Source organism: Sciurus vulgaris (assembly GCF_902686455.1).
Source record: "Sciurus vulgaris genome assembly, chromosome: 6".
In the NCBI taxonomy this organism is placed as follows: Eukaryota; Metazoa; Chordata; class Mammalia; order Rodentia; family Sciuridae; genus Sciurus; species Sciurus vulgaris.
In genome coordinates, this window is record NC_136466.1 from 118,230,444 (window position 1) to 118,255,589 (window position 25,146).

General features: G+C 33.2%; 1 protein-coding gene across 5 annotated transcripts in view; it reads left to right on the plus strand.

The window, feature by feature from the left end:
- ADAMTS6 (ADAM metallopeptidase with thrombospondin type 1 motif 6) overlaps positions 1 to 25,146 on the plus strand; it is a 318,093-nt gene that overhangs the window by 20,643 nt on the left and 272,304 nt on the right. For all 5 annotated transcript variants that reach the window (XM_079144861.1, XM_079144865.1, XM_079144864.1 and 2 more), the window contains 4 exons: positions 239 to 407; positions 5,817 to 6,031; positions 6,593 to 6,676; positions 7,224 to 7,369. In XM_079144861.1, coding sequence (XP_079000987.1) covers positions 239 to 407; positions 5,817 to 6,031; positions 6,593 to 6,676; positions 7,224 to 7,369 — 614 coding nt within the window. The remainder of the gene's footprint in view (positions 1 to 238; positions 408 to 5,816; positions 6,032 to 6,592; positions 6,677 to 7,223; positions 7,370 to 25,146) is intronic.

The following is a 25,146-nucleotide window of genomic DNA, read 5'->3' on the forward strand; positions in this document are numbered from 1 at the left end:
GGAGGCTGAGGGGGGAGAAGAGCAAGTTCAAGGCTGGCCTTGGCAAATTAGCAAGACCTGTCTCAGAAAATTAAAAGGGCAAGGGATATAGCTCAGTGGTAGAACACCCTTGGGCTCAAACCCCAGTACCATTGAAAAAAAATTTTAGGAGAAGTATCAATTCATTTTTGACTCTTGGTAATAATAAATGTTTAAAATGATTATTCTTCTTGGTAATCTTTGTTTCTTTTACTTTTAGCATGGTATTATTGCTACAGAAGATGAAGAATATTTTATTGAGCCTTTAAAGAACACCACAGAGGATTCCAGGCATTTTAGTTATGAAAATGGCCATCCTCATGTTATTTACAAAAAATCTACCCTTCAACAACGACATCTCTATGATCACTCTCATTGTGGGGTTTTGGGTGAGTGTGCAGTTTTGGAAATAATATTGTATCGTGTTGCCTCCTTCTCTTTCTTCTGGAAAGTATGGTAAGGAAAAACTTACTAAACTTAATAATAAAAGTAAATAGGAATTTGAGTGATTAGACTTATGTACAGAACCCTCTTAAAAGCTGTCAAGTACCAGTAATTTTAAATCAGTCTGGAAGCTCTTTAAGAAGTCCTTAAATATAAGTCTATATAAAATTTGATACTTTTTTTTCTTTAAAGGGAAAAAAGATCAGCATATTTTTTTCAGGTAATGGTTACAACTTTCATGCACAGGTGTTCCCTAGTACTCTGTACTGTTTGGTTAGCTTGCTAATTTCATGCAAGTAGCAGGAATGTAGACACCTGAATAAGATTTGAAGAGTCCATACATAGTTTTCAAAGGTCGTGATGGCAGTGAATTAGGGAACTATGTGGTACATGACAGAGACAACAAACCTAGACTTTATTGAGTAAGGAAAGCTTCATGGGAGAATTGACTTCTCAGCTGAGATCTGAGGTCTACCTTCTCCTTTGAAGGTAGGTGGGCAAATGTAGAGGGAACAGTGACCAGAGTGTTCCACATAGAGAAAGCTGCATTTACCACGATCCTAAGCAAAAGAGAGAATGTCACATTTTAGAAACTGACATTTCATGTAATCAGATATTAGTATATGGATTGGAAAGATAGAGGTGACGTTCACGGTGGTTGAGGGGAGGGGTTGTAAGAGATGAGACATCAGAGATAAGGTCAACATGAAGGACTTGTAAACCATATGAAAGAATTTGTTTACCCTGACAATGCTGGAAACCAACTAATAGATTTTTAAGTAGGAGGAATGACATAATCAGATTATGTTACAAAAAAGAATGTAAGTAGCTGTGTGGAGACTGAATTAGAGCAGAGCAAGACTAGAGGCAGGAAGTTAGGAGGATGTTAATGTAAAGATAGGAAAACTTAAGAGGAATGATGGACATAGCATAACATTGCTGGAAAGATCATGGGCTTTGGTGAAGCTTAGGCAGATTTTCTACCCTGAGTACTTAACCTCAGCTCACACTAGTTACTCTGTCAGATTTTTAATATTAGGATGACTGCTTCCTGTATTTAAAGAGCAACTACATTTTTTGAAGTATTTTTTTAAAAGTTTATTCAATGTGCTTAACAGTAGTTTTAGAGGGAGATTTTAGTTTAATGTAAGAGTTCACCAATCCTTTAGTAAAAAATGATTCAGTAAAAAATAGAATGGGTTGTCTTGTAAATTAGTGAATACATTATCCTTTTGTTTCTTCTCCATATTTTTCCTGAGTTCATTTTCTTCTTTCTCAAGTATTTAAGTGTGCTTAGGAGTTCTTTGCTCAACTGAATCTTCTCATTCTTCATACTTGCTTCTTAATAAGGTTTAAAAAAAAATCTCTTAGGTTTTTAATTGTGAAGGTCCTTGTTGGTTAAGAACAGTTGGTACCAGAAAAAGGGCACTTAAAGTGAATTCACTTAAAACATGAAACAAAATTCCTCAGTAAATAATGAAAATAAAAGGTTTGATTGAGTCTTTATATTGACTAATAAAAGTATTCATTATGGAAATAAGTTCTTTTAATCTTATATTTAATAAGGTTTAGGCCATAAGTACAACTATATTTAAATTCCTTAAAATCTAGGATTCAAATATTTCATTGTTTATTTGGATATAAATTTTCCATCATTTTTCCATAATATAACATATTTTTCTTTATGAATGTAAAGAAAATAACTTTTCACAAAAAAAATTTCAAGATTTTATTATATTCTGAAAGGCATCTCTTAATCCTTTGATACTCAAATTATTCTCTTTTGAAGTGCCAATACATTATTTTAACTCTGGGAGACTTTATTTTTCAGTGGTTTAGGCATGAGTCAGACACTTCCAAACCCATTTTTATTGTTATAGAATTCTGCCCTTTTGGGGGAAGATTTTCTTCTTAACATTCTTTCCTCTGCATTACTGAGATGATTTCTTAAACAGTCTTCCCCTTCAATCCATTCCATGTATTAGCCCTAAAACCAGTTAATTAGTTCAGACCCTCATTATCTCTTGCCTAGACTACTGTACTAACTTTCTAATGGGATTTCCTGTCTCCAGGTTCATATTCTGTTTTTAGTCAACTCTGTCTCCTAGATCTGGCCTGTCACACTTTCAGACACTTCACTGGCCTTCCCATTAGTGGCAATATGGTAGTAGTTCCCTGAGTTTCAGTAAATACTTCTAGATGCCATTGGAGAAAAAACTATTTTATGTTTAGTTACTTTGGGAAGTGTCTGGTCAAGAACTTGATTGTGATACTGTCTCAATAACACAGGTCAAATTAGAGATGCGAATTTGTAGACATACATTGCCAATTAGCCTGTTATGAGGAATCAAGTTTATACCAAAATATAGGATATAAAAGCACTTTTGATACTGGATTCATGTATCTCATATCCAGATATGAATTTTTCCATTATAATTAGATTCAAGATATGCATTTTAAATAATTTTATGGAAGTAATGTCTGTTCTCTTTGGGAATTTTAGCGACTAGAGGAAAAAAGAAAAACCATTAAAATGAAAATCACTCTTATTCTTGCATCCAGAGATAACCGAATTTCCTTTTAGTCCATTGACATAGATAACATTATATCTCTATACCTGCTTTATGTGCTTATGTGTCTACTAACTAAATATCCATTTAGCATCATATGCAAGGCTGTTCTAGGTGCTGGGGATGCATCAGTAAAAAAAATAGAAAATGTCCTTGCTCTCATGGAGTTTATATTCTAGTGAGGAAGGACAGTTAATTAATTAAATAGATAAATTAACTAATTAATACATGACCAGCTATCAAGAAATAATAAATGCCATGAGCAAAAAATAAAGCAGGTTAATTAAATAATTGTGAGTGGCTATATATATTCAAACATTTTTAAATTGATCAAAAGGTTAAAATCTTGTTTCAGATGACAGAGGGATCCATATGTTGGTTTTGGAAAGAAGTTACTGATTTATATGGTTGTGGAGCAATGCTTTCTTAACATCTGTGATCTATCCAAAATTAAATTGAGCAAAACAAATGTGTCTTTTCTAATTGTTTTTTTCAATTAAAAAAATACCTTTATTTTACTTATTTATATGTGGTGCTGAGGATCCAACCCGATGCCTCACATGTGCTGGGCAAGTGCTCTACCACTGAACTACAACCCCAGCCCACAAATTTATCTTTACTAATCTTTATGTTGGAGCAAAACAAATCAATCTTTTATTCCAGTTTAGGCTAAAAATAATTAGTTACAGATCATTAAGCAGTCAATTAATAATTTATAAAATGTACATACAGTTTCATAATGAGCTAATCATGCTGGGTTAATTCAGCTTTTAAAATGAAACTGAGGATGTTATCTATCTTGATTTCAGTCATTCTGTATGTCTGTATATACAATATTGAATATATAATCATATATGGTTATATACAATGTCATTGATGGACATTCATAAACAAAAAGATATAGACTTTATATTTTAAAAAGTTGTAGTCTTATAGAGTGATAGCTAAGCAAACTATCAATTTAAAAAATAAGTTTGAAAATTATGACAATGAGAATAGTGGTGATGATAACAGCATTTGCCTTATACTGAATACTTATCAAATGAATGATAATATTGCTACATGTTTAGTACCCAGTCATCTTAAGATAAAGAGAAATTGAATACATTGGAGAAGTAGTAATGGTCAAAGGTTGGAAATTAAACCTATATTTAAACATTTAATCTGTTTAGCCAGAGAAAGAGAAAACTGGGTGTGACTTGGCTACAAATGGTTATATTATCACAGAGGACTGAGCAGGAGGAATTAGAGTTTTATTGATACAGAAAAGATTTAGCAGTTTCACAACAGTATTGCCACAAACATAGTGGTTTAAGCAATAAATCTTTATCCTCATAGTTTTTGTAGGTCAGGAACCTACATGGATGGACCATCTACTCAACCTTAGGCAGAGCTGGATTCTCATCTGGAAAAGAATCTTTATTTCCCCATTCCCATGTAGTATTCAGTTCTTTGTAGTTTTTTTTTTTTTTTTAATTTTCTAGTTGTAGATGGACACAGTATCTTTATTTACTTATTTATTATTAGGTAGTGCTGAGGATTGAACTCAGTGCTGCACACTTGCGAGGCAAGTGCTCTACCATTGAGCTACAGCCCCAGTCCTCTTTGTAGTTTTGATAGCTTTAGTTTTTGTCTCATCTGCCAAAGCCAACCTGCAGTTCTTTATCATGCGTTCACCAATGTGGTGCTTGCTTTCACTAACCCAGCAATGGAGAGAGACTAGAGTAGACTGGTGCTATAATATCATGTAACATAATTATGTAACATATATAAATTTAATTTTTCCTAACTTTTTCAATAAGTAGAGGTTAGAAGGATTTTCAGTTCAAATATAAGAATATGGAAGTGAGGTATGCAGAGAACCTTTACCTGCTCAAGTTTTTTTAATGAAGATGAATATAAATGAGGCAGTATTTGCAAATGCCATGGAACTAAAAGGTTTCCTCTGTACTGAAGAACCAAGTGACTAGGAAACAAAGGATGCACAATAATCCACACCAAATGTAGTCTAACACAAATTGTATGGAATCTTTCAACTCTCATTTTAATGCTCCTTATCACTAGACTTTGGAAAAGGAAAACTTTGTGTACTCTGTTAGTATAAATAGTTATTGATTGCAAAATTTTGTGGAAAAACTAATTCATAGTCATTTAAATTGAGACTTCTAAAATAATAAAATTGGTTTTAATTAAGATAGTTTAATAAAAGCATCTTACTTTAAAATAAATGCTTAGAAATAACTTAGGACTAGAGTTTTGCTATATCATTGTTTTCCACCAGAACTATTTTAGGTTGTTTCTAAAGTTTATGCCTTAGTTACTTTTAAAATAACTTCAAATGATTCTTTAAAGAATGTATTCTAAATTTTTAAAAGTATATTTTAGTTGTAAATGGATACAATGCCTTTATTTTATTTATTTATTTTTATGTGGTGCTGAGGATCAAACCCAGTGCCTCATAGTGCTAGGTGAGTGCATTACCACTGAGCCACAACTCCAGCCTATATTCTAAATTTAAAGTATTATGATATAATTACTCATTGGAATAATAATAGGAAATGATTATTTGAAAAATGTTTTACTAATAATTCATTTACAGATTTATTTTTATGAGTAGTTGAATGTTTTTAATTTTTTAAAGATACTACTGCATTTCTTCATTCCCTTTCCTAATTTTGAAAAATCATAATGTATTAGAAAATTTATGAATTTATTTACATGAAATATCTATAAATATGTTTAACTAGTGATTTTATCTGAATCGGTTAATTGTGCTTATTGTAGACCTCACAAGAAGTGGCAAACCTTGGTGGTTGAACGATACATCATCTGCTTTTCCTTCTTCACTGCCAACTAACGACACACATATCCGCCATAGACAGAAGAGATCAGTGAGCATTGAGCGGTTTGTGGAAACATTAGTAGTGGCAGACAAAATGATGGTGGGCTACCACGGCCGCAAAGATATTGAACATTACATTTTGAGTGTGATGAATATTGTAAGTTTGAACCTTCTACATACTGTTTAATTTAGTAGTTTGGTGTGTTTTATACGAAGGTCATAGATTTTTACTCTGAAATAAATGATGATAAGAATTCATCTGTCTAAATTGTAAAGAATATATTTGGTACTTGAGATTCATTTCAGGGCCTCACACATACTAAGCATGTGTTCTATCACTGAGTTATAGCCTAAGAATTGGCCTAGTAATGTTTAACTTCCATAGAAAATAATTTAAAGATGACCTTATTGTTAATTTTTAGATGCTGTGTTTTTAATGGATTGTTAAATCTTGTTTAAGAAGTTTTTATAACTTGGAATATCAGCTTACCCTTTAGTTACTGTGATATTGTTCATCTTGAGGAAAAAATATTTCTTGAGGTGGGCTCATGTAAAAATATTTTACCAAGGTGTCTTGAATTCTAAGCGATACAGCATTGAAAAAATATCTTTTCATGTATACAATGGGCATAATTTTTTTAATCACTTAAAAAGAATCAAACTATGATCCTATTATTTTTGTCTGACTTTGTGTCTTTTCTTATTTTCTGGAGGTCAGGTTGCCAAACTTTACCGTGATTCCAGCCTAGGAAACGTTGTGAACATTATAGTGGCCCGCTTAATTGTTCTCACAGAAGATCAGGTAAGAATGAATTAGTTTTTAAATCTAAAACTCTTAGGCTATGGAATTATTTATTATTAAATAATATGTTTCCTTATTTGTCCTTTTAGGAAGTCATAGTTGATTATGATTTTTAACTCTAAACATTTAATGTTTTAAGCAAATTTTAAATACTTTACAAGAATATACCTCTTAAGTCTTGTGAAAGCTATTTATATATATATATATGTATATAAACATATGTACATATATGTATATATGTGTATTAGCTATGTTTTAGTATAAGGATGAGCATTTGCATGGCATACCTTATAATAATGGTTTTGTTGGTTTTATAGGCTGATAGCCTCACATATGTTCACATTATAATTAAAACTGAAACTGGAAAGAATGTTCAATAATAAACAAAATGAACTCTAGGTCAGATATTACAGAGATCAAAATTGGCATGAGATTTTTCCTGGAAACCACTGCTTCTAATTATAGTCCCACTTTAGTCTTCAAGAGTTTTAACAACTAACCTTAGTAATTTGTTTGGAACATTTCTGGTATGCATGTTGTATTGCAGCCAAACTTGGAGATAAACCACCATGCAGACAAGTCCCTCGATAGCTTCTGTAAATGGCAGAAATCCATTCTCTCCCACCAAAGTGATGGAAACACCATTCCAGAAAATGGGATTGCCCACCACGATAATGCAGTTCTTATTACTAGGTATGGTTTGTTGCAAGTATTTTTACTTTGATTATTATTTGTTTGATACTGTAATTATATTTAGTTCTATCTGAAGCCTCATTCAGGTAATGAGGATAGAAAAAAGCAAAATGACTCTTTATTTTTTACTACTGAGAAAGAATGCACTATTACTGTGTTGACATTAAATTAACCAAGTAAGAAACAAGAAAAGATTAAGGTTTGACCTAGAGATTTAATAAATAACTTTCCTTCTACTGATTAAGTCCTACTCATAATGTTTAATTGGAAGGACATATATGATTTATTAATTGAACAAAATACTTACTAAAAGCAAGATTTAAAATTGTAAGAAAATGTCTACTTTAAAAATGTCTATTTAGAAATAGACTTTTGGTTATTAAATATATTAACTATTCTTACCTCCAAGTTTTGTTAATTTGTGTTAATTTATTAAAGGGGAAGAAGATAGTGGTAATTATATAATTTACTCATATATTATCTATTTAAATTTTAATCAAGATATATAAAGAAGATGAATTCTTACACTATGTATTAAACAGCTTTTCTCTCAAGCAAAATTATTAACTTGACAATAACTGAAGGAATTAATATATTGATTTGTAGTTTAAAAAACTGTATTCAAATCTTTTTTATTCTTCACGCAGTAACTTTGTGAAGTAGATAGTATTATCTTCCTCATGTTAGAAAGGAGAAAACATTCAAAATAGTTAAATATGTTTCTCAAGTTCACTCAGCTAAGTGAAAGAGGACTAAATCTGATGATCTTGTCTTTCTTGACTATCCTATCTTAGTTTATTTCTTTACTTAATTTTTGGAGAATCTGGTTATGTAGCCCAGGCTGGTCTCAAACTTCTGAACTTAAGCCTCATCCTCCTGAGTAGCTGTGACTGCAGATGTGCACCACCATGCCTGGCTTTGTTTTAGTTTTTTTATATTCTAATTGTGGTTGGTTAGAAACATTATGCTTAAATAATTTTAAGTGTATCTTTTGACCTTGTGCCAGTATTTAAAAATAAAAGACAAAATAAAGTAACAGTAGCAAACAAGCAAAGGGGAAATACTCTTCTGCCTTGGGCTGAGTGAAATAGCTTTTACCATGTTAATTATTTCTAATAATTTGCAAGGCAGTATGTAACAGATGCATTATCTGTGGTGTACTCATTGAATCTACATTAAGTTCTATGAAGTATAAAGTATATGAGATCAGAATCTTAAACTGAGTAAGATAAGTTACTTCAGTATAATTTTTAGAAAATATTCTGTTAAGGAACTACAGAATTCAAATTTCTGAGTCTGTTTGTTTGTTTATTAGTTATCCTTTCATTGACTTCATCTACCTGGCATCATAAACCACAAAATTTTGTTCATGTTTGCTGAAAAAAAAATTATATGGTTTTATGTTCATATGTGTTGACACATCAGTCTGATTAATTCTGCAATTTCTGTGAGTCTTGTGGTCTGGAATGGTCCCAAATATACTTAAGGAATTAAAAATATACTGGGACTTGTGCTAATATGAAAAGCTTTGTGTAAAAAAATGATAAATATGATTAGTGTTAATGAAATTACTAGAGGAAAACATCTAATATATATAGTTTATAAACTATTACAGATATTTACATGACTTCTTTATATTATAAAACACTTTACATTTTCATTTTTGTATCTATATATGGATTTTTATCTTTTGCATCAAATGGCAGAAGTTATACCAAGAGGGCATATTTAATAAGTATTCAAGTACTGAGTGTGATCTGGGCAGTTAGCCACCCTTTCTTTGCAATGACAACATTCAGCTGCACAGTTTGTTACTCTGAATGTGCCCAGATGTTTTTCTGATTTTTTTGCAGAGCTCTTTCATGCTTCTGTAAGCTAGTTTAGAGTGCCTCTTTGATGTTTTGGGTTTTAACATAATATTTTCTCCTTAATTTGTCTCTAATGGTTAGGCTAGTACTAGAAATGATGTTAGGATTTAATAGGGCAGTTCAGAATTTGGATTTTGTATCATTTTAGATTGGCTAATGTAGTAGAGATTAGAAAAATGCCTCTTTGGGGCAATACAGAATATTTCATTTTTTGTTACTAACATCTTTTTTTTTTTTTCACATAAGGGAGTTTATTAAGCAAACAGAGTGTCTCCCTGCAGGGTAAGAGAGAAAATAAGAGGAAAAGAAAGGGAAAGAGAAAGAGCACGCGCTCGAGAGAGTGTGAAAGCCAGGAGGATAGAAAAAGTGAAGAGGACAGACAGAAGGATGAGAAAAGATGGCGGGGTAGCTACAGTAAAGCAATTGAATTCCGCAGGGCTAACAGGGGACCAATATTGGAGAAGGATACTTGCAAGCTGACTATGAACCAATAGCTAGCTAGGATGTTCACAGATTGACAAGTGGTTGGGAGGTGGGGAAAATGGCTGCAACAGAAAGGTCAGGGGGAGCACCTTTGTACATTACATTCCCCCGTTTCTGTTTTTATAAGAAAATATTTTGTTCTCCAGTTCTTTCAAAGCCTTCTCTCTCCTTACTGCCTAAGTGACTGGGGCTGGTTTTGCAGGTGAGATGTAAAAAGTCCATTCTCCTTCCAGACTTCCAAAAGGCAGATGGTTTTCATGGACTTCATTTCCTCGCTTTGACTGATCCCCTATTTCTACACTAACTGTCTGTCCCCAATTCTGACTTCATTTTACCCCTCTAATTCTAGGAACTCCTTCACTGCTGTAGGGAAAGGGGGTGATGACCGATCTGGCTTCTTCGAGCTGGAAGCAGACAGCGTGGGGCAAGCAGTTTGGAGTTCCCTTTTTAGAAATTGGGTCAATTGAGGGGTCCATGGTAGAAGTCCGGTTGGGGAAGAGCAGGTTGTAAAGGCATCTGGGGATGGGTGCTTCTATGAGAGAAGAACAAAAAGACATGAGTACTGAAATGAGATTGATATAATATAAATGTTGCAGAATCTGGAACATGCCAATGCATATCATAAAGATGACAGAAGTCAATAATTCCTCACCAGGGGTGGAAAAACTGAGAAGTTGTTCCCATAACAAGGCCTAGCAAAGGCTGGAGAGGACAAGGCCTTTATTTGGGAACTTTAACATTGTCCAGGTTATCAGGAATGTAAACACAACATTTAGTAGAGATCTCTATACTTCTGTTACTAGCAAACATAGATTAAGCCTACCTGTGTCTGTAGGCTTTAAACTGACTAAATCTTCTGACTCTGGCAGTTTCTCTTGATAGTTATCAGGCACATTTGCCTAAGACTCTCTTTTGTAGCTTTTAGTCTTTATTCTAGTGGGCTAACACAAGTGTACATCTTAAGTTACACTTAAGTATTATTTCTTTTAAATGCCCAAGAATGGCTATATTTTGGTTTTAACTGTTTTGCTAGGTGTTTAAGATCAAGTTGGTCAAAGTAACCTGTTCCTGTCTGTTAAAGAGTCAGCTGAGTTCCCACAGGGGTCACTCATAGAGAACTTAAGAGCAGCTTCTTAGCTCCATTAGTGCCATTGGTTAGGCAGGGTCTCCTTGATGAGGTGGCTTCCCTTGAAAGCACCAGGGATATCTCCCTTTTTCCTTGACCCTCCTCTGCAGCAGGTGCACTGAGTGGCTTTTCCTCTAGTGGCCAGGAGGTTGATCAGGAGGTTGTGTGACCCAGAGTTGCAAACCTCCTTAGAGAAGTCCTCTTGTTCCCTGGGTTCAGGCTGACTTTGAGGGCAAGACCCAAATATGGACTTTTCTTGACCTCTGTATTTAATCTCAATCTCTAAGTTTGATCTTAACCATCAAGCAAGTCAGTCTCACCAGTCATAAAGTAAGAGTACTGGGCTTTAGCTTTAATGTCTATAACTTTACAGTTATTTACCACCTTTTATCTAATTGGGGTCTACATTATCTGTCCTATAGGTGATGGCTTTTCAAGTTAATCTATGGTGTACTTCTGCAAAATATCAGGCAACAGTTAGAATTTACAAGGAAATAAAAAATGGGATCACCAACAGTGAAACATTCAGTTTGTGCAATAGCTATCTTGAATTTTGGCTGAGTTATTCATTATATCCCTTGGTTGAGATCACAGTAATCTTTACAACAAACATCAAACTTTTGAACGCAACTTTAAATGAGTTAAAGTCTGGCTTACTTTGGAGCCATTCTAATGTGCAGCAGGGTTGTGAGGCAGAGCCTTATCTCAGGTAAGGCAGGACTTCCTCTTTTGCCATGACCAGCATGACCAAATTCTCAAGTTCAGTGAGGGGCAAAGGAGTATAAACACAGATTTTGAAGATTAAGCCGAGATCAGATGGAGCTCTGTTCTCTGATGGAAATGCAGATCTAAAGAGTTATGTCAGCAATCTTTATATATGTATGTAAGCATTATTCTTTGTTTACAGGAAAGTTACAGAGACTAGGACATTAACATAACTTTTTTCAGAGCTGCAAAGTGCAATGTTAGGAGTTCTGTGTAGCTCTTAAGGAAGTCCACTGTTCAAAGTTACTGTAAGGTGGGCAGGAACCAGAGAAGGGAGCTGATGAAACACTGGTTATCTAGCAAAAGAATTCCTTCCTGCCCAAGAGCTGTGTGCCTGAGATCAATGTACTGCCACAGCAGTTAGGCATCTTGTGCCCCTGCACAGGAGCACCCCCAGGCACCAGGCATGCCACAGCCATGAGGTCATCAGAGACCCCAATCTCAGTCACTGTTGTCCCATTTTTGCTACTGCACATTACACTCTTTCTTAAATGTTATTTTAAGAAGTTTACATATATTGACTCCTGAGTCTATATGAACATTAGTTAACACAACTTAACATTATATCTAAAACATGAATTAAAGAAAGGCTGAGAGAGCTTTTAAGTTTCCTTTTGTGTGGCAAAGTGGCAAAATGCTTTCATGTTTAACCTTTAAACAAATCATGCTCTCAATAACGTTTAAAAATACATTTAACAATTTTTACATATACCCTATTGATGACAGGTCCTATAATAGAACATTAAATGGTAGCTTTACCATTACAGACAAGTTTAATTTGGAGAATAGCAGCTTGATAAATTTTCTGCTTTAAAGGCTTGAATACCTAGAAAATATGAACACATTTAATATACAAAGAATAATGTTCTTAAGTATGTTACTCCATGGAATATCTTTGTAAATTAATTAGCTGTCTCTAACAAACACGTTTGAGTAATCCCATACATGTCAACTCTAATTCACTCATCTTATTGTAAAAAAAAAAAACAAAAACCAAGATATCAGACAAGTGTAAAAAAAAAACCAAGATATCAGACAAGTGTACCAACAGTATTTGCCGTCTCTTTCCTGTGGAAGAAAAGTCCTAGAAAAATTGATGTTAGACATTTTATAAACATAAACATTTAATGAGTTTGACCACCTAGAGACTTGTGAGTTAATTGTAAAGACATTTTGCTTCTATTAGTTTACCCAATTTAAATTGAACCTTTTTAAATCACGTGAATTAAAAATATTTGGATCCATTTTTAAAATTTTAATTTTTATGCACACTTATATTTAACACAAAAGTAAAGGCCTTGTAATATTTATCTCCATTGCAATGTAACAGATGTTTAAAAATAACTCTAGAGTTGGATAAAAAGAACTGATCAAAAATCATTAATCTAGGTATGTAGGATCAAAATTGTGAGCTCGAAAATACAGCATTTAAGAAAAACAAAAAGTCCTAGAATAAAAATGATAATGGTCATTAGTTAAAGCATGAGAAAATGAGAAAGAGAGAAGAGGTGAAAGGGAGAAAAGTATTCTGAGTTGTAGCCCAGGAGAATTTTAAAATGGACACTTTTTTCCTTAGGTTTGAGACTGGTTTCCCACTGCACCTTCCTCCATTTACATTTCAATGTAAGCCTTGACTGAGATCTGAATCTGAAAGGGGCTAAAATGTTCTAGCAGAAACTTGATGCTTAGGTCCTTTTAACCCTTTTTCCTGGTGAGTAATTAATTTAGGTTTGGATGCAGAAAATTGTCAATTATCCCCCAATGGGGCTGCTTATTTACATGGGGGAGCAGGGGAAGACGGAGAAGCAGGGTCTGGAGGCGCTTGAGCCTGCAGGAAGAGCCAAGAAGCAAGAAAGAAGAGACTTGAAGATAAGGAATCCCTTTCCATCTGCCCGCTCGCTCACAAAAGCTGTGTGCCATTACACAAACGGATTTTGATGGCTTTAAGTCGGGGGTCGGGCTAAGGGTTCCCAGGGTTGAATCTGCCAGATTGGAGGACCCAGATTCCATGGTGGGGACTGATACAGCCGAGTCTGTAGCCAGGGTGTCCCAAGGCCAGAGTACTGGGCTGGAGATGAGGGGCAGCACATTGATTGTGTCGTCACACAAGCACCAATGTGTGTGCCAGGCACAAGCTGAGAAGGCTTTGAGGACCTGATATCAGGGTTTTCGAGTACAAGTGCACCAGGGCTAGATGAGCCTCAACCCTGAGAATCAATCTCCACCATAAAATCAGGAATCCACCTGGCAGATAAGACCGACTATAGGGGCCAGCGGTAACTATAAAACTGTGGCTGGGGGTACCCCACCCCTCATAAACCTCGAGGGTCCCAGATAAATCAGCCTAGGGGAAGCGGCCTAGAGGACTCACCAACCTGAAGTCCGGTGATGAAGCAGAGCAGACGTCCAGGCAGAATGGAAGGTGGGGCTGTGTCCGGGGGCACTGGGGCTCAGATGGGGTTCCACTCGCTTAAGAGACAGTGGAAGATCCCATCCCGAGTCACGGCACCAATGTAAGGGATCCCACGGAAACCATGCCAGACACAGGAAATCACATAAGAGAGTTTATTAAGCAAACAGAGTGCCTCCCTGCATGATAAGAGAGACAATGAGAGGAAAAGAGAAAGGAAAGAGAAAGGGCGTGCACTGGAGAGAGTGTGAAAGCCAGGAGGATAGAAAAAGTGAGGAGGACAGACAGAAGGATGAGAAAAAAGGTGTTACTAACATCTTAAAGTAGTGTTTAGCCTATTTAACAGTTTATAATAGGGCCACAGAGTGTCTAATCAAAATGAGATGACTATCATCTTTGTTATTTAGATACAGTTATTTTCAGGGAATGGAAGGGAGTTACCAATCCTCGACTCTCCCTTATATATTTTTTATTTGTGAAATTGAGCATGTTTAAGTCATAGTGCTACTTTTAATAAAAATAATTCTGAGAATTCTACAGATGATTTTATATTAATGTTGAAAACTGCTTTGTATGATTCACTTATCAATATTCAGTGTTGTGACCCCTCCCCTTTTATAGGTAAGATCATGATTTATTTTTGCTTAAAATGTCAGTTCAATAGGGAGAATGATATGTTATTATATAGGTGATATAAAGGGTTTTTTGGAAATTCCAGGAGGAAACTGATAATTTATCTCCCAAGGCCAAATTTTACCCCAGGGCCTTAAATATTATCTCCCTTTAGCAAATGATACCTTATTGTTTTATTTTATTGACTTAAATTTGAAACTGTGCTCTGTACAGTTATCAGATAATTCTGACTAGACAGAAAATAAATTTAAAATATTTCTTTTTTCTATTCAATAATATTTAAGTAACATCAATGAACATGTTAAATTATTTGTGTATACATATACTTTAATGTACATATATATTTTATATGTACACATACATACATAAAATTATATTTTTATACATAAAATATTTTATACATACATATTTTACATATGATAGTTAACGATAATTAATAATATAAAATATAGTGAAAATCTGTTTTTACCACCCAGATTTAGCAAATCTTTAACATTATGTAGCTTTGTGTTCCTTCCTAAAATGGTAGTCACTTACCTCTCTATGGTGTAGTAACTACCTGACCTCTTGGCTCTGAATACCAGAGTTAGTGCTATAATGTGTAAATGTGTGGAAATATAGCAATGCTTCCAAATATTGTTATATTCCACAAATTATATTAAATTATTATACTATATTATATATTTTTTACTTTTTTATACCTTTATTTTGTTTATTTAGTTTTTTATGTGATGCCGAGGTTCTAACCCTGTGCCTCACCCGTGCTAGGCAAGTGCACTACCACTGAGCCACAACCCCAACCCAACATTATATTTTAAATAAACATTAATAGTAGAATAATGAAACTGATCTTTCATTTTTGTGATTTTTTTAATGTAAAATATCAGTATTAAGAACTTGTATTGATTAAACTAATAGTTGATAGTATTCACCTAAATCAGCTTGATGTTTTTTAGCTTTTTAACTTTTGCATTTTGAATAATGCAATATCATAATATATAACTAAGTCAAGAAATAATTAACATTTTGTACTTCAAACTCTAGAAAAAAAATTTAAGAGGGTAAAGTTAGATAGTACATATACAGTTAAATTACTTATTAACAAAACTTTCAAGTTATCTTCATTAAACTTTGTATTTTTGTTACTTTTATAAATTATTTTTAATTGGCAAAAATTGTATATATTTATGGTGTATGACATGGTGTTTTGAAATATGCATACATTTGAAATGTCTAAATCAAGCATTAGTTTGACACGTATTACCTCACATACTTCATTTAAGCTTTGTACCAACAAGCTGCAAATTAACAGATGCTTAGGAATAAAAACTGGCAATTTGACATAATATTTAAGTTCTTTTTATTTCCCTACAAAGTCAGGAAATAAGTTTAAAGTCACCATAAGTTTAAAGTCAAGCCAATTTCTAAATTTATTTTGTGATTAAATGTTCAAGAAATCCATACATAGTCTGAAATTCAGTATGAATTTAGTGACATAGATTGCACTAGCATCTGTGATTAGTAATTCACATGAACATACTAGTGCATACATTCCTTAGCTTTGTTTTCCATTTTTAAGTTATTAGTACATAATCATTTATATACTTAGGGTAGGAATTAGAGGCTCAATACTATTTTTGGCACCAGCTTTATTAAAATCTAATTCAGAAACCATACATTTACTTATTTACAATTCACTGTTTTTACAATACAATTCACTGTTTTTAGTATATCCACAGGGTTATGCAATCACCACTGTAATTAATTTTAGAATATTCTCTCTCTCCTAAAGGATGCCCCTTATTCCTACCCTCTCCTTTAGTCCAAGCTAGGCAATTTCTAATCTAAGTTTCTGTCTGTATATTTGTCTTTTCTGGACCTTTCATATAAACAGAATCATATAATATATGATTTTTTGTGTGTGACTTACTTCTTTTACTTTCTAAAATATTTCCAAGGTTCATCAGTGTTGTACTGATGAACAACAGTACTGCTTTTTTATTGTCATTTTTGCAGTGCTGGAAATTGAATCCAGGCCTTCACAAATCCTAGGCAGGAGCTCTACCACTGAGCTATATCCCCCTCCCTGCTTTCCTCTTATTAGCCTAAATTTTCAAAAATTGAAGGTACCTAACTTTTAAGAATGCCTTTGTTTATAGGCTATTTTTGGTTATTGTACTTGAATGATTTTTCATTAGTGAAAACATAGGACTTATAAATACATCTTAAAATATGATGTAAAAATTACACATGAAGTCAAAATAATTTGGTCTTTAATTAAAGTGGGCATATTTATCCTCTTAAGAGGTCATGATTATTTACTTTGGTATTGCTGGATTATAAAGGAATTAGAATTTCCAAAGTAAGTCAACCAATGTTTTTAGATAGGCATTTGAAAATAGCTATAAAAATGGTTTCTTGCTAGAACTTGGCTTGTAATGTATAGATTTAAACAAGTTTTCTTAGTTTTTAAAGAAAGTGTCTATTGGAATTATATATGGGTTTCATGATTATATATAAGAGCAGATAGAAGAGAGATTAAATGTGGTACATTAACATTTATTTGGTATTCACTAAGAATTTTTTAAATCCTTAAGGAAATGCCAGTCAAATTAATATTTTATGAAGTATTAGTAAGCATTTAAGAATGTGTTATTACCCACTACTGAAAAAAAAAAAGTTAGGTTTATAGGCAGTGTAGAAAATATGAATGCAGAGTGTGGACAAGTTGACTGTGGTATTTGGACATTTTGAATCATTCGTTATTATCTTACCACTCTGTTCCCAAGATTTCTACCCATCCCCACTGCCCAAAATCCTCTTCTTCCTTCTTCAGTTTCTTTTCCTTTTCCCCATCTTGTTTGTTTCTTATTCAAAAGTTTTATCTAGATCCACTTTCCATTCCATTCTAGGACTATGACAATTTCCTATGGTGACTGGGACATTCTTGTTGTTATATATTTTTTAGTGCTGGGGAATGAACTCCAGCCTTGTATAAGGCAGGCAAATACTCTATCACAGAGTCATACCCCTAGTCCATAATTGGGGCACTTTTAAGAGTGAAAGTGGAGCAGACCTGGAGAATAGGCATAAACCAGGACCTGCAAAACAGAATATGGTCACCCCAGGCATTACCTATGTTCATGAAACTTTAACTACAAATGGAAATAAGATACTTTTCTATCAGTGCCTGAGGTAGACTAAGTTCATGAAGTTTAGTGAATTGTTTTTATACATACCCTGACAAAAAAACAGTGCCTTACTTGTAGTGATTGTCTTAAAATAAAGAAGAATGTATTATAATCAACATTTAACTTAAAGAAGTAGTAACTTTAGTACTTCTGTTGGTTTTATGAATGTAATAATGTAGGCATATAAACAAGTGCTTATTATGTGCCAGATTCTTAAGAGCTTTACAGATACTTAATCATGCATGAAATAGGTACTGTTATTGTCACCATTTTATAGATGAGGAAGCTGAGGCACAGGAAAGTTAAATGATTGGCAAGGTTATACAGTAATTAGTAAAACCAAGATTTAAGCCAAACCAGGTATTATAGCTACAGAGTCCTTTTAGGAGGAAGCAAAAATTGTTCAATAAAAAATTATGTGAGGACCTTTAATAGTATTGGTACCTGTCATAGACCGACTTCTAGAATAACTCCAAAGATCTCCACCTCCTGGTGTTTGTGACCTTATATAAGCCCTTCTCCTTGAGTGTGGGCTACACATAGTGAATTGACATTTGAACAATAGTCTTCCTGATCAATTACAAGGTCTATCTCTTCATTTATTTATATCTTCTTTAATTTCTCTTAGTAGTGTTTTGTGATTTTCAGTATTTTTTACATGTTTGGTCATATTTTTTATGTTATTGTGAATGATATTTCTAAAATTTCATTTAAAGTTGTAACTGGCATATAAAATACAATTGATTTTTATAAATTTATTTTATATTCTATAATCTTGCTAAATTAATTTATTAGTTTTAGTAGTTTTAAAAATAAATTCCATTGGATTTTCTACAAAGATGATCATATTTTCTGAAATTAAAGACAACTTCATGAATGAATTTTATTTATTTTTCCTGTCTTATTGTTCTAGCTAAAAGATGTAATACGATGTTTAATAAAGTGAGAATTGACATCTTTATCTTGTCCCTGATCTTAGTGGGGAAAGCATTCTTTTTCATCATTAGCTGTGAATTTTGTTTAATGACATTTATAAAGTTGAGTAAATTTACTTCTGTTCCTATTTCATTGAGATTATCAAAAGTGGATATCGGATATTGTCAAATGTCTTTTTTGTATCACTTAACAGTAATGATCTTCTTTTTAAAGTTTACTAATATAGTGAGTTATGTTGATTGCTTTAGATTGGTAAACCAACTCTGCATTCCTGGGATAAACCCAATTTGATCATGATGTATTATTCTTTTAATATATTTAGATTTAATTTGCCAATTTTTTTTACATTTGTGTTTATGAGGGATATTGTTATGTGGTTTTCTTATATCTTTGATTTTGGTATTGTTGACAGTGCAAAATTGGGGAACATTTTCAACTTTTCAGGTATCTGGAAGTTTGTGTATGATTGGGATTATTTCTTCCTCAAATGATTTGTAGAATTCACCAGTGAAACTGAAACTGTCTGAATTAGGAATTTTCTTTGTGGGGTGAATTTTAAACTATGAGTTAAAGCTGTTTAATAGATACAGGGCTCTTCAGATTATTATTTGTTGTTGTTGGTTTGTTTCTTTTCTTGTGGTTCTGGAGCTCCAACCCTAGACCCTGGGTTTGTTAAACTGCTAATAAGGAAGTGTTCTATCAAAGAGCTATACCCCAGCCCTAGGATATCTTCAGTGAGCTTTGATAATTTGAGTCTTTTAAGGATGTCTTTGTTTCTTCTAAGAGGTGGAATATATTGGCATAATTGCTCTTAATATCTATGGAATGTATAATAACATCACTTTTCTTTCTTATACTAATGATTTTTATCTTCTCTCTCCTCCCTGTAGTCACTCTGAGTAGAGGTTTCAATGATCATATCAAATTTTGTCTGTGACTTTTTGTCTTGCTTTTCTGTTTTCTATTTCATTGAGTTTTTGCTATGATTTCTACTTGATTCAGATTTAATTTGCTCTTATTTTGTGTTTTCTTATGGTGTGAGCTGTGGTTATTGATTTAAGACCTTCCTGTTTTTCTTACATAAGTGTTTCTAACACAGATGTTTAATGTTATAAAAATTTCCTATAAATATATCTTAATTACATCTTGTGCATTTGTTATGTTGTATTTTCACTTCAGTTCAAAATACTTTCCAATTTCCACTTAGATTATTTCTTTTTGACCCACTATTTAGAATTGTGTTATTTACTTTCAAATATTTGAGACTTTCTCCCCAGAGCTCATTATTATTTCTAATTTATTTCCACTGTGGTTAGAGAATGGACTTTGTATGATGAATGCTTCTTAGTTTATTTAGGCTTGTTTTATGGTCTAGAATATGTTCTTTCTTACTAAATCTTCCAGGTATACTTGAAAAGAATGTGCATTCTGTTGTTTTTGGATGTAATGATCTGTATATGTCAGTTTAATTTGGGTGACCATGGTGTATAATCCTTCTTTACCTTTATTGATTTGAAAAATTTGATTATGATGAATGTTTGAAGTTTCGAGTTTAGGATTGTTGAGTTTCTAAAAACTGATTTAATCAAACTCTGAAATTTCAGCCCATTAATTTTTCAGCATGTATTTTTGTTAAGCCCCCTTCTCTTCCTTTGATGATTCCAAATGCACATGTTTGACTGCTTAAAGGCGGTTCCCTGATGCTCTGTTTATTATTTTTTACATTCCCTCTTCTCTATGTCTTTCATTATGGGAAGTTCCTGTTTTTGTGTCTTCAAGTTCATTTCTTTTCTGTAATACCAATCTATCCTGAGTCTCATCTGATTTATTTTTTTCAGTTAATTTTTCATCTCTAGTAGTAGGATAATTTTTTGCATCTCTGGCAGTTTAATTTTTTGCATTACATCTCTGTGTAGGCTTTACAACATACATATATGTTTTAAAATACTTATCTGCTAATTTTATTATCTGCATCAATTGTAACTTAGTTTCGATTAACTAAGTTATTGCTTTCTTATGTGCTATATTCTCCTGCTTCTTTGCATAGTTGGCAGTTTTTGATTGAATGCTGGACATTGTGTTATTTTACCCTCTTGTATTTCTATAAATATTCTTGAGCTTTTCTTCTGGGATGTACTACTTGGAAACTGATTCTTCTGTATCTTTCTTTTAAAATTTGTTATGTGGAAGGAATAATGCTCGCTCAGTGTAGGGCTAATATTTCTACCAAACTCAGGCAAGTTCATGAAATTTTCCATTTGGGCTGGTGATAAAAGTATGATATGTATGCTGGGCATTGTTATCTCTCCTTCTTTTGAGTGATTCTTTCTCTTGCCTTCCATACTTCTCTCACATTCATGAGCTAATATGTACTCAGGTGAATAGTCAAGGGAACCTTCTGTAAGACACCAGAATTATCTGTTTGAATAGCTGTTTCTGTTCCTGTACTAAGTCCTGTAAATTCTAATTGTCTTGGTTTTTCATATTTTCTGCTGTCTCTTCAACTCAAAGATCATTGAGCTCTGTCTTACTGTCCTCTCTGTGCCATAGCTTCAAAATTCTCAAGATAGTAAGCTGGGATAATCATAGGATTCACTTTAGTTACTTTCCCTTTTCTCAGGGATCATTATCCTTTTTTTTTCTTTCCTGAAGTCTTTTGTATTGCAGACTGATGTTTCATATAATCTGTCTATTTTAAATATGGTTTCAAGAATGAGGATAAATTCCATCCCTTCCATCTTGGCTAGAAGCAGGTGACCCAGGCATACTTTTTAAAAATTCTGTCTACTATTTCAGAATAATTGTCAATATCATTACCTTTTACCCCTAAATACTTCAGTTTATATTTTCTAAAAACAAGGACATTCTCTTATATAACCATAGTACAATTGTCAATATCCAGATGCTTAATATTGATATATATTATAGTAGTGTTTAATCTATAGTTCATATTTGAATTTTATTAATTGTCTTAACAGTATCCTTTAAGACAATTTTATTAATTGTCTTAACAGCTCTTTTCCCCACAGGCATGTGATCTAGGATCACACATTGCATTTATTTGTCTTGTGTTGTTCAAAAGTCTTTTTATATTTTATTTTTTATTGGTTCCTTTTATATGACACTAGGATTCATTCTGACATAATTATAAAAGCATGTAATATAATTTGTTCTCATTTAGTCCTTCCCCGCCTTCCTCCCCCTGTTACCTTCCCCCTACTCTACTGATCCTTCTGTTATAATTTTTTAAAAATTATCATCATGATGTACATGATGATGAAATTCATTATGGTACATTCATATATGTATATAGGAAAGTCAGGTCAGAGTCATTCCACTGTCTTTCTCTATTCCATTCCTCTTCTTTTCCCTTCATTCCCCTTTGTCTAATCCACTGATCTTTCTTGATTTCTTTTTACCTCCCCCCTTATTTTGGATTAGCTTCCACATCTCAGAGAAAACATTCAACCTTTGACCAAAAGTCTTTTTTTTTTTAAGTCTAAAATAGTTCCTCAGTCTTTCTTTAGCTTCTTTTGACATTTTAAGGGAATGCATGACAATATTTTATGAGTGTAACTTAATTTGGGTTTTTCTGATGTTTCTTCAGTATCAGATTCAGTTTATATATATTTTGCAGGGAGAACACTAAAGTGATATTATATTATTTTGAATGCATTATATCATGATGCATATGATATTGGTTTTTCCAAATATTGGCAATGTTAACTTTGATCATTTGGTTAAGATAATGTGTGACATTTTCCTCCTTTGTATTTTTCCTTTTAAAATTCCTAAGTAATTTTTTGGAAAGTTATGTTGTACTGTAAGTAGTTTGTTTTAAATCAAACTTCTGCCTTCTAATTTTGACATCCATTGATGATTCTCCTCTGTCATTCCTTCAGTGTTTGTTAGTTGTCATTATATATAAAGAAGAGATTTAATCTTTCTCTCTTTCTTTAAATAGAGATTCACCTTTTTAAAAATACAGATTTGGGGATTTCTTTTGATGACTCTCTACTTTCTAGGATTTCTCTTAAGTACCTGTTTTCTAACTCTTCAAACCAGTAGTACTGCAGATTTCTATATTTTCTTAATCAGTTGGTAAATTTTCAGAAATGCTTGAGTTAGAATAAAAAGTAATGAAAATTTTCCTTAACTTTTCATTCCCTAGGGGAATGGAGGTGGGTCTTTAATTCTTTTTTTTTTTTTTTTTTTTTTGAGTAATCTTTTATTAGATGATATCTCAGAAGCAGCAGCTTAAAATCAGACAATCAGTAATCCCCACTAAATACAAATTTCAGGTAAACTTGCCTTTCAAAATAAAATCAGACCCTTGCAACAGAATTGCGCAGTTTTTTTTTCTTGTACAAAAACAGTTAATACCACTTTGTAAAATGCATACAAAAATACTATATGTATATAAAAAGACTCACTCCAGAATAATACCCAGCAGCAGCTTATAAAAACACAAGCTATTAAGGTGAGACATCAAGCTATTAAGGTGAGACATCAGTAACCTACTCCCCACCTGTCCTCCCAAGACAATTCCAGAAGCGAGTTGGCTCCTGAAAATCCCACTCCAGAAGGTCGAATGGCTAGTTCCAAAACTTCCACTGGGGTTCTGAGGCAAGGAAGAAAACTCAGAAAGAAACCATTGTAGACAGTAGATTTGGAAGTAGCAGCTGGTTTTACAGAGCCTCAAATAGTGCTTTCCTTCTCCCTTTCCCCATTTCTAAACTCAGAGCCAGAAGACACCTGCTATCCTGGGCAGCAGAGGGGCTGGGCCTTCTTCCAGGACAGTCTTAGGGGTTCCTGTGCTTGCCCACATGAAATCTGGTGGGTTTGGTGACTTTCCCAGTTGGATGCTGCACCTGGATTCCACTTGGAGCTTCAGAGTCTAGCGGGGGCAAAATCCATTTATCATTGACTAAACAGAGCTCCTGCAGGTGCTTTTAAGATCTACCAGGAAGTAAGTCTACCTTCTGGAGCACTGGATGAGGGGCCTTTGAGTCTTTTTTTTTTTTTTTTTAATTTTTTTTTAGATTCTGATAGACCTTTATTTTATTCATTTACTTATATGTGGTTTTGAGAATTGAACCCAGTGCCTCACACATGCTAGACAAGTGCTCTACCACTGAGCTACAATCCCAACCTAGCCTTCAATTCTTAATGTTAGTATTATTTAAATTTAAGATTTTCTTTTTGGAGTTAAATTCAGTGGGAATTTAAAGAGTTCACATAAGTCAGTCCATAAGCAAAAATATGATACTAAAAAGTTGTATATTACATGTCAAATTTCAGCTAGTGGTTGATTTGTACCTATTTAATAAGAGTATTATGTAGGTGAGATATTTTCTGAAGAATTTGATAACTTCATTTGTTGCTCAGCTTTATTTTAGTAACATTTTTGAGTTTAGTATTATAAGCTTATATTTTATTTTAACTATAAAAAGATTGTCTGCTTTAAGGTCAGTTGTTTAGTAAAAATTGAATAATTAGTAAAATAAAAATTGTACTTTTTGAACATTTAAAGTACAAAGAAGTGATAAAGGAATACTGAAATAAATTAAGCAAGAAGAAAAACAGGTTGTAGTAATAATATATTGTTTCATTAATATATTTATCGTATTTCTAGTATGTAGAAGACATTTCTTAGGTGTATCTGTGTGAACTAGATGGATAAATTCCCTATTTTCCTGGAACTTGAATTCCAACATTTGGAGATAGGAATGAATAAGCAACAAACCAACTAGATAATTTCAGAATTATTTGAGCTATTGAAGTTAAAGAAACTTCAGTATAGAGAAGAAAAAAAGAGACAATATTTTTTTCCTTTAGTTTTGGTTAGTGAAGGCATTCTCTAGGTGTGGTTTAGTGGTACATATTCTTTTCTTTAGCTATTTCCAATGTGTGCCAGCTAGCCTGCAAATCCATGCCAAAAAAGCCTGCAACCTAAGTAAAACAAGGTCAGTGCTCTACAAACAAAACTTCAAGTTTTAGAATAGGAAGGAGATGAAGGAGGGAGTGAAATGAAGCAGATTGCCACCCCTTACTCTTGTACTGAAATTCCAGAATTGCCATCTTAGTTGGCACCTTATAAGTTTTGTTTATTTGATAATTTATTTCTATTGAATCCCCATGAATAATAAGTGATAATAAAATATTTTCAAATGTGTATATATTCTGAGTAAAAATCGTATTAAGTGAAGGAAAGAAGTTAACATGAGGTTAATTAACTGGATTCCAAAGTACATTTGTATCTGCAGCACTGTCTGAGAAACAAGATGACCTCCTCAGTAAACAAAAGTATTTGAAAATGTGATGACGGTATTTCTTGTGTGGGAAATGGATACACCTATAGTCTT